This window comes from Gobius niger (assembly GCF_951799975.1).
Source record: "Gobius niger genome assembly, chromosome: 17".
NCBI classification, from domain to species: domain Eukaryota; kingdom Metazoa; phylum Chordata; class Actinopteri; order Gobiiformes; family Gobiidae; genus Gobius; species Gobius niger.
The window spans coordinates 27,751,916-27,766,161 of record NC_136868.1 but is presented as its reverse complement, the minus strand read 5'-3'; the positions used below and the strand labels follow the sequence as shown (position 1 = coordinate 27,766,161).

The window sequence follows — 14,246 nt, the reverse complement described above, 5'->3', positions numbered from 1 at the left end:
TTCACTGCTTGTTGAGATGTTTGTCCTCTGTATTTGACACTCCCTTCAACCAGTGCCTCCGGGCGACTTAAGTATTGCTGACACCTGCCGCCACATTGCACCAAATGTAAACAAATGTCAAATTCTTAAGGAAAAGTGCTATCAGAGGCTCAACTATCGTAACTTCCCCACTCTTAACTGTCAGACGGGGACACGACATAGGGATCACTGCAACCTCAGGCTACATCTGCACAAAAAATAACTCCAAACGTGACAGCTGCAATATCACACAGTAATATACCTAAAATGCTACGAGAGATTAGCAACTGCGAGTACTTCAAGCAACCAAAAATAATGCGTAATTGCCTGAAACCTTCCGCAGAGGTGGTGACAGGGCTGCACGAAAACATTCGGACACTGGGGTTTTGACATGGGTCAACCCAGTTCACGCACGTGCGAGCCAAAATCCTGTCCAAGTGCATTTTATCACCGTCAGTAAAAAAGAAAAAACACAGGACTTTAACTGCGCTATAAAAGGCCTCAAAATAAGACAGTGTGAGCTGCTGGAGGCGCATCCCTAATGTTGTGGAAAAGCTGCTGTTTTTTCTTTTCCTGAATAATGCCGAATTAATCTTCTCCTTATACAGCTCGGCCCCGGGGCTCAACGCACGGCGCACTGAAAACACCCAACACAAAGATAAAAAAATAAAAATAAAAACAGGATTTACATGAAGAAGCAGCCAGCGCCAAAACGGATACAGGAGGGAGCGAGGCGGCAAAAAAAAAAAAAAAAAATACAGCTCCGCAACACAGTTCAGCTATAAATACCCCCACATCACAGAGAATAACAGGGCAGCGCATAATGAAGACAGCTAAATCAGACCCTATTAATACACCGTGAACAAAAGCACGCGACGGGGAACAAAGCACTTTCTCAATGAGGTTAACAACTGGTTTAGTCTTTGTGGAGGCTCGATTTCGATTAGTTTGACGTGATCACTCGGTGCGGTGCGGGTTTAACCTTCGATCGGATCTGTCTTGAGCCAATCCGGGTAAGGCTGTAGTCGAAATTAATGCACTGACAGATACTGGTTTTGTTCCCATGCACCGATCACACAGGCTCTTCGGTTTGCTGCCTTCAGGGAGGAGGGCTGCGGAGTCTCGGGGCCAGGTACGGCCGACTGAGGGAGAGCTTCATCCCCCCCGCGCTTTCCTTCCCTGACTCCCTCAACTTTTTTGAGCTTTAAACCATGTCGTAGCATTGTTCCTGCATGAAATACGAACCTGGAGAAGTGTTTTGTAGGGCTGTGTAGATCTCAATTAACATAAGGCTTGTGACAGCTCTATCTTTTACTTGGGGCTAATATTTCCTTGTAAAAACACATATGCTTCATCAGAGTTTTACAGACAATGGTGACCTTTGATTTTGTGTGTGAAATGCTTTTGCTAAAGAAAAAAACACACATCGAGGAGAGAAATGAGGACAAGAGAGCGCTTCTCCTCCTGGGTGCGCACGAGCAGCAGCTGAGGTCTGCAGCTCTGTGTCTTGGCGAGGCTTTTCCTTCTAGGCCAGACTTCTACAGGCTATGAGTTGTTTAATCCACAAATAACATGGTCCTACACTGAAATAGCCTCTACGCGAGTCTGACAGCCTGTTCATCAGAGCTCAGAGGCTCCAGTGAAACACGCCAAGATCGAAACCGAAAGTGTAACGTGTAACGTCAGGCGCAGCAGCACATGGACCCGCTGTGTCTCCCCCCCCCGCCTCATTCTGGCTTCACAAGGACCTTCACGTAACCCCCGATTCATCACTACACCGCACAGCAGTAAGTCAAGCGGGCTGAGAGGAAGTCTGACACGCACGCCGTATTTCACAATAAAACACATGGTTGGTGTTTACATTACGGCGTCACAGAGACAAGTGGCACACGATGTCGGGCCCCGGAGGACATTTGAGAATGGGGCCGATGATGTCGAGTGATGACGGGTGACGAGTGAGGGGGCTGGAGGCTGAAAAGTGAAATTCTGTGTAAAACGCGCGATTTCCGAGTTCTCCTATGCATTAATAGTTACAGCACAAGCTCCTGTAATTATCTTGAGTGCAGTTTGGGTCAGGTGAGTTTTGTCAGCGCCTCCTTTTAGTCGACAAATCACTGCTCAAGGCATGTTTTTGGGCGATCAAGAAAATCTTTGGTAAGGTGCAGCCCTAGTATTATGATGACTAAAACCATTTACTTTCTTCTTTTACTGCTGACACGCTCCAATTTTGTACTGCCTGGAAGTTGCTACATGATAGACAAAAAAACTGTAGTTAATGTGTGTTCATCATGGTTTCATCCATGGGAAAGCCCCAGCATGCCCATACATAGACATTATTCAAAAGCCTAAAATGTAAAATTTCAATACAGAGGTAAGAATATGTTCACGCCTTCTGTAGAGTAACCCTCAATGACCCAATAATGACTTTATAACAACTGTCCCTTACTTTGGGCAGCTCCTCGATCTGGTTTGCGTCCAGGTATAGCTCCTCCAGGGTGCGCTCGAAGCTGAAGATCTCCTTGGGGACCTGCTGGAGGCTGCAGTGGGAGTAGTCCAGCACCGAGATCACCTCCTCCTCGCCACGGAAACAGCGGCATGGCACCAGCCGACCAATCAGCTTCCGCTTCGTGGTCATCTCCAGACACTGCACTGCACGGGACACACGGGGGAGACACCGGGGTTAGACGCCGCAAAACAAAGTGTGAGTTTGTAGCACGTGCCATTTTCTTTCTGACAAACATTGCAGCCGCGGTTCGGCTCTTTAGGTTTTAAAATCAAGAATTCATTTCACACAGTGGTCATTTTTTAACATGTCGAGGGGTGTTAACAACTGGGAGAAGACTGAAATGTGTGTATCTGTTCCCGGACCCGTTTGAATTGAGTGTCCTGGCCCCGTGCAAATGAATGATGAAGCCAGGGCTCTATATTAAAGTATGATGAGGTATGACATGTCCTTTTCATGGCATTTATATCATTTCTGTGGTTTCTCCATCATCAGCATATTATAAGAGGAGGTTTAGTGGCCATTGGTTGTGTGTATCAGACCTCACAAAAGGCAGAAACTTGACTGAATATGATTTAGCATTTAGCTTACTTTTATATAAAGGGTATGTCCATTCATAAATACTTTCTAACTTTGGCTTGACCTTACCTAAATGTGGCCAATGGGTTGACAACAGCTGAAAACATCGGCATCTTTCAACATTTGCGACGCTTGTTGGCTAAAGGGAATATATACATTGCACAGGCTAACGGATGTGGACAGTTAGCCAGCTTGCTAGCTCGGTTAGGACCGAACGCCGCTTCTCCTTTTTGTTTCTATGGATAATAACACTGCACAGAGACAGAGAAATGGGTTGCTTGTAGAAGACATTATGGAATTTGTATTTGAAATTGTTAGCGTTACAAACTGTGAAGACAAAAGGCACCATCCACCCTTTTGTTAGCTGTGTTGGGATTAGCCTATTGGATTTATTGGCTAAGAAAACTGTACAAATAAGCAAGTTAGAACTCCTGAAACATTAGAGAAGTGACCAGCAATTTGGACTGGATATCGGTCGGAAAAAATCACTGCTTTTGAGAATATTAGAACGCTTCTGTGACGTTTTCTGGAGGAGATTTTTGCTTCCACTGCAGGGTTCTTCTAACAGCGATCCCGTCCCTTTGTACGGCTCGGTGTTGCTCCATCACCCTGGCTCCGGCTCCGAGTGGCGTAAGTAGGTTAACAGTCTTATTAAAAGCCTCCAGTGAAGATTCATCACGGCGCGCAATTACTGCCCTCTGTTCTGGGATAAAACAGATCCAGAGACAAAGGCGAAACTCGGCCATCGGGGTTTCAATCATGTCTGTTCCCGTGCATTCACTATTTTCTTTGCAATTACACTTTTGCCCCGTTTGATAAGCAAGTTCACACAGCGCACATTTGAAACAGAGGGGCGTTGACATCAGAGAGAAGAACATGCTCCTCACAACATTTTGCCCCGTCACGATCACAAAGCCAGTTTCCGGCAGCGTGTGGACTGTCCCAGTTCTACCCCTGCGCCCTTGTGTACTCCTGCACAAGGGGAAATGCGCACTTTACCGATGTGGAGAGTGCGGGCATCGGGGAAGGGTCCGTAAAATCCCACAGTGCTGCATTTGACCCATTTTTTTCCGATTCTAACCAAAGCTGTCGGAAGATGCCACTGCAGCTCATGGGGGATGAACCAGGATGCAGGTCAAGGCGAGAGCAGTGAGGGCCCGATTTACAAAGCGTTTGCAAAATAGACGCTTAGATGATGATAGTGCGTGAAAAAAAGCAGTTGCAGTTGAAGGGTTTTGTCTCTCACAAACGGCCACAGCAAAGAAGATTTATCGGATTCAAGCCATTATGCACATTTCTATAGAATCAGGTGCTGCAGGCTATAAAAAGACATGATTCTAAGCAGTGTTTGCAATTTAATAACCTTGCCTTGCTGTATTTATGAGTTCTCTAACAAACACACGAGAATTGCATTCGATACAGAGCCGATACAGTAATAAAAATATATAATAAATAATATATTTTAGGCTATAGTATTAAGTCTATCGTAGGTCTTCTATGAATATGCAAGAGATTTTGGATTTAGCTGTGAAATTAATTGGAAGGTACTGTTGAGTAATATAAAGGTTAAAATGGGCATTTTACATGAAAACAAAGGCAGTTTTATCATTCTTAGATATTATAGTTTCAGCTTTATCTGCTTCTAAAGGCCGTTCAGGTTTATTGCATTATTTTTAGAGCCTGTAAATGACATAAACGGACCACATGGCTAATCATTATGCATAAAGAAAAGTGTGCACCTATGAGAACGCACTCGTCTCTGCTGTTGCACTGTTAGTTTAGCGATAGTAGTCTAGCTTAGTGATGTCATTGTGGGTGTGGTCCTGAATCTGAAACCCCATTATGTCATTAAATCCGATCCAATCCGATAATCTCAAAATGCCCGGATCTGCTACCGATACTGAATATTGGATCGGGACATCCCTAGTGTCCATCATACAATAATCTACATATCAATGAGTCATCACAGGTCATCACTACATGGAGGTTTTCATCATGTTGAATGTTGTCAGCAAGTTAAGGCTGATAGTAGGTAGTTAGTTTGTGCATGTTTTGACACAATATTGTAGTCAAACAAGCATATCAAACAGATTTTCACTACAGGACTACAATAGTGTAGCCAGTATAATGTTTTTCTGTGTAAGAAGCCCACCCAGACCCAGGGATGACCCATAAACGCCGCACACACATCCCCACACGAGCCTGAGGACAGGACGCTGTTGAAAAATTGTCATTGTGTTTGATTGATTGAAAGCGCTGGGACATAAATTAGCTAAAGGACAAAGGAGGTAATGGGCACAAGCAGGGGGTTCCTAAAGACAGCGTCCCATCCTTTATCTATACGGGACATGTACAACGTCGCCTATACATGAACAGACCACACAGCCCTGTCTCTTCTGCTCAACACTAAACCGGCCAAATCCCACTGAAGTAAGCGCCCCCGCCGGACTGTTTATCTAAAGGGGCAGGACCGCTAACTGTCTGTGATAAATTGTTATCACAGAGATGCTCCAGATTCTGTAATGAGACCAGATGGGAGTTTCAGTCAGGGCTGGATCACTGGAAAACCAGCTCTCTTTAACAAGGTTATGCTTTCAACAACGGCTTTAATGCAGCAACGCAGCCTTAGCTCGGTATGATGTGTCCAAAACAAAACAAACAAGTATCTTCTGTATTCAGCATTTAACAACATAACCAGTCTGAGATTTGTTTATCCAAAGATGTTCCTCAGGTGAGTTAAAGCCGCACTGCGAAAGTTCACCTAATAAAAGATCTACGAGAATTGATTTTATTAATAGTAGGCCTGTCACAATAATTAAATTACTATATTGACATATTGACCAATAAATGACAGAAAAACAATATTTTTAGCTTCAATATTTGTCTTAAGTACATATATTCAATTGCAACTCATGTGTCATAATAGATATGTTACTATGCACATTTTTAACAAGGGATGATATTTTTTTGCCTCAATAAATCAAACTTCAAATAACAGGCCTGATAAATACAGATATTTTAATCATTGAAAAATACCAAACATATGTGTGCGTCTGTTGTGAGCGCCTCACCTCCTCAGACCTGACTGTAACTTCACTGGGACGTCTCTAGCTCGTCTGCATGGAGACATTGACTAAAGGCAGACAAATAAAATAAGGTTTGAAAAGCTTAGGGCCACATCCACATCCATTCTTTGATTTGATTACCCGGTGCAAAAATACCATTGTCTCTGTCTTGCTTTGTATTTATGGAAAGAGTATAATGCGAATGTTACGCAGTGTGGCTTTAAGTATCGACACCCTCTCCTACTGTGAGTAAATCTAAGAGTGACCAAAGCTTTCTGTTGAAATGAAGAACGCAACACAAGTAAAAAACAAAAGTGAGTGCTGAAACAGTTATTCAGCGTTAGTACTCTCACCGAATATGTTTTTACTTCCCCATGAGTGACATCATTTCAAAGTATTGCACTGCTTTCACTAATGTCATGTTGATGCAACTGTTGTTGTTGACTAATTGTATATGTAATGTATATGTATTTGTTTTTAATATGTAGTCTGTTCACGTGACATGTTGTTGTCACATGACTTGTGAGCACACCGGTGTCTAATGAATTCTTTATGCCCTGACGCTGATCCTTAAGGATCGAAACGCGCAGGCGTCCCTCTGCAATAAAGGACTTTTGATCTTACTTCGGAGTTCCCATCTCACACGTTTGTTTATCTGCATTATCTTTATCCCTGAAGCGCACCTGTTGTCATTATTTATTTATTTCTCCGCATCTGACCCAGTGCAGCGCTCCTTTTAGCTGCCTATACCTCAAGATTGCACTACTTAGTTTGGCTATTTCTACCACTTCTGGAGATGTGCTCTACATCCAAGTGGACAATGTGAATGCTGCCTACATCTGCAGCTTACTTTATAACTCTGTTTTTATAGCCTATCAAACAGAGGAAATCAACCAAAGCATAAAAAATAGAGATAAGCTTTATAAGCATTGAAGATATTGAATGTGAAACTACTTTTATAGTTCAGGAAAGACTCCTTCAAACGTACAGTTTTTTGGCAAAAACACAACAATGACGTGAGAGATCTTTGCATCTACAAATGATTTGTCGGTCCATCTGTTTGTGTTCGTCTCTTCCTCGCGCGTCTATATCATTAACATTCACCCTGTATCTAAAGGCTGTCAGAAGCTGCTGATGCTGCAGCCTTCTCCGTAGAGAAGCCACAGAGGCTAAAAATAACTCCTTTTGATCAAGACGATATCAGCACCCCAGCAGGAGGCACGCTTCAGAGAGGATCAGACCACAGCGGACCCTGGGACTGGACAGCACAGAGGGGAACTATGATACCAAGAGTAGTGTGACATCCACGCAGTAATATCTTCACTTTACTGTGCCCACGTCGAACTACTCCTGGGATTATTACGCCTTATACCATGGTCTAGTTGAATACTCGATTCTGATTGGCTGGTGGATGCTAACAAGCGTGCATTATTTTCGTATAACCGCACACGTACTCCGGTAGTTAAATCACTGGGATATCACTCCGCTGTGGGCATCGCCATAGCAACGCATGACACAGCTGAATCAGATAAACACGTAATTAGTGACTGACAGGAACGTATGAGATGGATTTTGTTTAATTTAAACGTTTTTGGCCAAAACAAAATGTTTGATAAATGGGAAGTAGAGGAGAGTGAGCAGCTAGGTTAGCTACTGTTAATAACATATGAGCTTTACATTTCTATTGAAAACGGTTAAGGCTATTCATGATTTTCAGGCGTACATAAAATGATCCTGCATTTAAACATATTTGTCTGGATTAGTAAAGTCAAACATAAAAGTTTCAGTTCGTGGGGCTCAGGTGTGAGCGACTCCACCGCAGCTGTTTCTATAAACAGTTGAGCTGGTTGAGCTAGCTAGCTAGCTTCAGGTTAAACAGCGTAAAAGTGAAATAACTCCTGCCCACGAGTGCCGCACATCGGTGTTTACTTCCACGGAAAAGTGCCGGGTTAGTCCTGTTGTGTTGTGATTCTGTGCTGATGTTGTGTCGTTGAGCCTGACTGAGATCCTCGTAATAGCTGCGCAGAATGACTCGCTCTGAGACGAGCCTTCAGTGGCCGGCTAATAACCAACATAAAATAGTCCCGGTGGTCTGGCATATTTAGTGAGTTTAGTAAATGAAACAAATACTTATTATAAATGTTACGTTTGTGGGACCATGGTATAAGCGGATTAAACTTCGCGGAGTAACACCACTCCGCTGCGCGTCGTGGTGTTCTTGACTCCGCGTCGTGCATTATAACCGTCGAATGCACGGCTCCTCGTTATTTAATCCTTACTTACAATATAGTTCCCCTCTTTATCTGCTTAGAAAATCCACATTGTTTAATTTTGTGTAATTATACTTTTGTTGTGTAGCACTTCATGTAACCATATTTAAACAGGGAAAGCGTGGAAGAGCTTGGTAGGTGAGGTTTATAGTTACTTTTCTATGAAGTTAATGCTATGTAATTTAAGCACCTTTAGCCACGCACTTTATTGACATGGACTAAATGTATTTATGATTAATTTGTGTTCATGTATAACTTGTATACCTGACTGCTAATTGTTGAGATAATTGACTAATATACTAAACAGAAAGGTATATGGTTAATGTGTATGATTGTAACTTTGAATGTTTATTTATAGTGCAGCTAGTGCTATTATTATGACAATTATTATTATTGATTGATTGAATTATGTGCACATGGGATTAATTTAGCAACTAGCTAAAATGACTAAAGGTTTATTACCTGGTGATTTATTGGAGCTTTTGATCCTGAGGAATTTTCTATCTCTTATGGTTCCGAAATTATAAGCAAAAGTCTGCAACATAAAATATTAAATATGATCCGAGATGTACAAACCTGTGACCAATGTTCACCGTGATGTTTCTCAGCGCCCATGAGGCCTAAGAAGTTGTGGGAGGGCTCATATTAAAGCTCTGACTGCACTTTCCAAAGCAAGGAACGGTTCAGGAGATATATCGGCATCTAATCCCCGATAGCCAATATCAGCCGATATTGTAAAACGCCCAAATATCGGCCTGCTATGTCAGCCAGCCGATATATCTCGACATCTGGAAAATACTCTCAACTTATAAAGCGCTTTACATCAAGGAACCAGTCATCCATTCACACACCAATGTACGCAGACACTGGAGGCAAGGTGGGTGAAGCGTCTTGCACAAGGACACAACAACAGTGTGCACCTGAGACGGAGGAGGGTGGAGCTCAGCTTGATATGAAAAGATTATTGAGCTCTGGCAGGAACAGAAGGTTTGTGAAGGTCTGGCTCAGATATCTCCTCTGTTTACTCTCCTCCGGGTCATTTTACATTATTGCACATTAAGACTAACATGTGTGAAATATGTGGGCTGCTCCGTCAATGGCACCTTAACAAATATATTTCTAAAGCCAATACTGATTGCACCCACATTATGTTTTCTCTACAAATTACGATTTCTAGTCAAAACAACCACCACACTTAAGCCGGTTTTGACCATCTTTAAGGAGCGATCACAGGTCGGTAGGTCGTACAGTGAGACAGGGACAAAGACGAGCTAGGACAGGCAGTGTCTGATATTTTTATTTACGCTTGTCGCAGGTGTGTTCTCTGTCAAGTGTCAAACAAAATACAACGTCAGCACCATCAGAGTCACATGCAACAGGGTCCACATTTGACTTCCCCTGCACTTTGGTGAAGAAAGCACCAAATCGAACTGGATTCCTCAAAAACTGAGTGAATTAAGCAACATACTACTCCAGGTATGTCTTTAACAAGGGAAAAACGTCATAAATTCGGGGAAAAAATCTCTGAAAAGTGTATCTGCATGACATGTGCTTGTAGCGGCCCTGGGTTATAGTAAACACTTCTGATATATCTTTATAGAAGCTGTGATTTCTCAGACCTTATGAAACCATTTGAAGAACAAAGAAATGTCTCTCTTTGTACAACATTGCTTTTTGGGTAAATATTTGTACGGCTCTATGCGTCTGGTGCTGTCTGGGTCCTGTCTGCACAAAAAGTACAGCAGCACAACGGAGGGCCCAGAGTCAGAGCATTTGCGCCAATCGGAAACCAACCAGGAAGTGCGGGGCGATTGGCCGCGGCTCCGGCTGCTGCTATGGAAACTGAATGAGTGAGCAGACTGACTCTGCAGAGCCCAAGCTGCTGTGCTCCCCAACAAAGAGGAGATGGATAAAGATGGACTTGTTTTACTTGAAGAAGGGTTTTTACTCAACAACACTTCATGTCATACGCTGTTATTTCACAAGATGATTTCAGCACAATTCTTTTCTCTCAAGCAAACATTTATTCAGTAAGTGCTGATGACAGAGGGGGCGTCCCGAGTTCTTGTCTTGGTGCAGCAGCTATGGGACGAGTGTCGGCATGGTCTGTGTGTGGTCATTAACGTGAAAAACATGGACAACAACCTTCATCAAGGGTATTTGGGGCCCGTACCAGGCTCTATTTGATGGGTACAGATCAGGGTCAAATGGGGTGGAGAGCGGGGAGAGACATTTAGCAATTTCCTGGAGCTGGGATTCAATGTTTGCATGGAACCAACAACGTTCTTACTTTGCGTTTTCAGTCACACACTGAAATATCTCTCACAGCAGAGATGGAAAGTCTCAAAGAAATACTTTTTGCGATGTCTGAGCACCAGGGTTTGAAGAGGACAGTGTTTTAGGAGTGAACAATATAAAGAAGGTCTTTTGGAATAATAGACTTATGCCATGTTTGTATACGGGCCAGGACTTTTTCAGATTAATTCCAAGATAATAATTACATATGGTTTAATGCAATTAAAAATATGAATCAAAATTAATCACACTTTGCTTTAGCGACACAGACACTTTTTCAGTTTCCTTTTTCCGGCAAGACATTGCTTAGGGACAAACACTGTGTAAAGCCAAAAATAATTTCACTGTCAAACTTGTTTATTCACACAGTTAAGCCGACATAGACTTCTTTAAAAAAAGATCATGTCTCCAATGTCTTGGGGCAGGACAAAATAAATCAAACTGCTATTGTGTTTAAAGTGTTTGAAAGGATCACACAGGCCTCACATCTCCACTTCAAATAGGGTGAAATGTAGGAAATACAGCTGTGCAGTATTACAATATGATATTGTTTTAAAAGTCTATCATTTAGGTCTGTTCTGTGTAACACAGCTCTGTCGGACATTCTTCGTACAGTAATGATCAGCGTCTGTCATTGAAAATTTCCAGGAAATTTTTCGTGAATTTTCCGCCCTTTTGCAACCCAATTTTAAACACGACCCTCGACTAATCATTAAGAATTGTGAGTGTACGTAGGGTGGGTGCGATGCCACCTATTTTAGGTTCAATTTACTTGTGTGATTTTTACAAGACATAATAGTGTATCCCAATACCAGTGTTTCCCCTACCATTATATTTGCAGGGGGGGCCGCCCCACCATCAGCTCCCCCGCCCTCTCAGGACGTCAGCCTTTTGATATGCAGCACCAATCACCAATCGTTAAAACGAGCGTCTTTACCAAATCCGTTCCACCAATCCATTCCGGTTTTTGCTTTATGAGTTACTGCGCCTGTTCAATCCACGTTTTTTTACCGATCCAGTCTGCGTTTTCGTGTTTCTTTGAGGAGGCTGCGCCAGAAAAGATCGGAGAAACATGGGCAGAGACAGGAGCTGCCACAGAGCCAGTAAGTTTAACTGTAGGCGATTAGATGACAATAAAATTTACATTAAATCCCTTTGGCACTTTGTGAAGAAGAAAATCCAACCCAAGCTAAATGCAACAGTTGAGTTTATCTTAAACTGTTTAGGTGAAGCTGTTGGCATCTGCTTCACCTGAAGTCACTGAAGTCAGCTCAGCTGGATTCTGTAGAAAGTCCTTAGCCTTGAATGCTGTTTTTTGGCTCCTCTTGTTTTAGGCACAACACAGACCTATCACATGTGTCCTATTAGATCATAAACTGTGGAACTCACAGAAAAATATTAAACATAAATATGAGGAAAATCCAAACACCCATGTGAAAGTTTAATAATGGTAGCCGACTACATTCTCAAACTTTCTTAAGCATAGTATTGTTTCCTATATCATCAAAATGCTTTACAGTTACTTAAACTCAATTAACATGTATCATATAGAAATTCAAACAATAAATTGTTACAAATAATAACATTTACTAAAAACACTTTATTTTACCCGGCAGCGTACACGGACCGCACGCGTGCACATGTAACCTTACCCCCCCTGCCAAACCAGTAAACTTAGGGGAAACACTGAATACGTTTTACTTGAGGAATATTACTTTGACATAATTGATATTATCAATACTCTCACCTGAGTAAAAAAATAGCTACTTTTCCACTTTCAGTACATCCACTAGTGATATGCAAAAGTCATATATAAAAAAAATATATATAAAAAAAAACTCAACCCACAAGCCAGAAAAATGAACTCAGGACAGGATTACAAATTGCACGTAAACAACCACTTCTTGAGTATTCATGATTCACCTTCTGTGGACGGGTTTACATATTTTCTGTTTGTAACACAGTTCAAAACTTTCCCACTCCTCTGACAGGACATCACGTGTAGGTTGAGCCGTCGCCACAGTAACGGCTGCCATGGCGACAGTCTCCCAGGAGCGCGGTGTATTTTTGCTCCTCTCTATGTGAGTGTACGATAAAACAGAGCAGGCTGCAGTGAGTGAGCGGCCGCTCCACATTTAGCTCAAATATAACTCCGTATTTATAGACAGACCTGAAAAGTGCTTCTGAATCAGTCTGGGCTCCTTCTCTCCGCTCACAACTTAACTTTACTCTGTCTGTTGGGCGGCTGCGTGCAAAGGCATACTTATAGCATCAGGCTAACAGTGGATATGACTTCTTCCGCTTGTATGGCATAGTTGGGTGGTATGATGTTGATAGTATGGCCTTTTATGAAATTTAGGAATAACATAATGCCAGCAGAGCGAGGCAAAGCTGAGTGAAGCGGAACTGTTCAACAACAAGCTCAAAACAATGTCAGCGCGTGCATAGTGGAGGAAATTATATAACACTGACAATATCAGATGTTTGGAAGAAGCCTGAAAAAAGTATCTGGACTTTTTTTTTTTTTTTTTTACCATGTTACAACGTTGTTCTCTCATCAAAAACATAACTGGAGCTGCGTTTCAACCCACTCACGCATCTTTGAGTAATCTTTGCATCTTCCATGGCAGCTATTCTTAGCAGCGGCGGTAGCTCCCAAAAAAGCTCCTCCCGCGGTTCGATATCCAATAAATGCTTTCCTCACCTCCCAATCTTTTATTAAGCTTAATCCTCTTGTCATGGGATGGAAGTTTATTTGTGTCAGCCAGGTCCAAGCAGGAGGTTGTGAAGGCGGAACTGGACTGTTTACTCTCAAATTTGACTCACACACTCTCACTCATCACGCATCACTTTAATGAAACAGCTGCACAGCGAAGGGGAGCAAGGGGAGGGGTTTATTTGGAGATTACATGAAGGATCCGGACAATTAAGCTACTGGATGTTTAGTTTCAGCTATTTTGTAGGTCATATATTGCTTTTTCTAACCAACAAAGCGCGAGATGGTGATGAAGATGTGTTTGACAATCCAAATACCTGCAAAAAGCATAATACCCCCCTCTCAAGTCCAACTCATTTAAAGGGATATTTCAGGATTTTTGACATAGGGCCTCATTTCCCAGTTATCCAGAGTGATTCCTGGAGATATTTTTTTTGTAATTCATGCAGCTCTTATGTTTGAAGAGTTTTGTGGCGCTAGGCTAATGCAAGGCTAATGCATTTCTACGATATCAGCTAGCCTGCATTAAAAAAAAAATGCAGGCAAATCACTTACAACGCCAGACTAACCATATAAATGTCTGTGTTGATAGAATCATTTTAACCATTCTGCATTTAAAATACCTCATATTTGAGCCGCATCTGCTTCGTGTTTGTATAAAATAGTCCCTCAAAATGTGATCATTCATGTGATGCAAGGTCAGTTATATTCCAAAAATTATTCTATCAACACAGACATTTATATGGTTAGTCTGGCGTTTTAAGTGATTTACCTCAGGTGCACTGTAAGACTGTTTTTAA

General features: G+C 42.2%; 1 protein-coding gene across 19 annotated transcripts in view; it reads right to left on the bottom strand.

The window, feature by feature from the left end:
* Window positions 1-14,246, bottom strand: part of lrrc7 (leucine rich repeat containing 7) — a 137,710-nt gene that overhangs the window by 45,992 nt on the left and 77,472 nt on the right. For all 19 annotated transcript variants that reach the window (XM_079575640.1, XM_079575625.1, XM_079575629.1 and 16 more), the window contains one exon: window positions 2,465-2,667. In XM_079575640.1, the coding sequence (XP_079431766.1) occupies window positions 2,465-2,653 (189 nt within the window). In that variant the 5' untranslated portion in view covers window positions 2,654-2,667. The remainder of the gene's footprint in view (window positions 1-2,464; window positions 2,668-14,246) is intronic.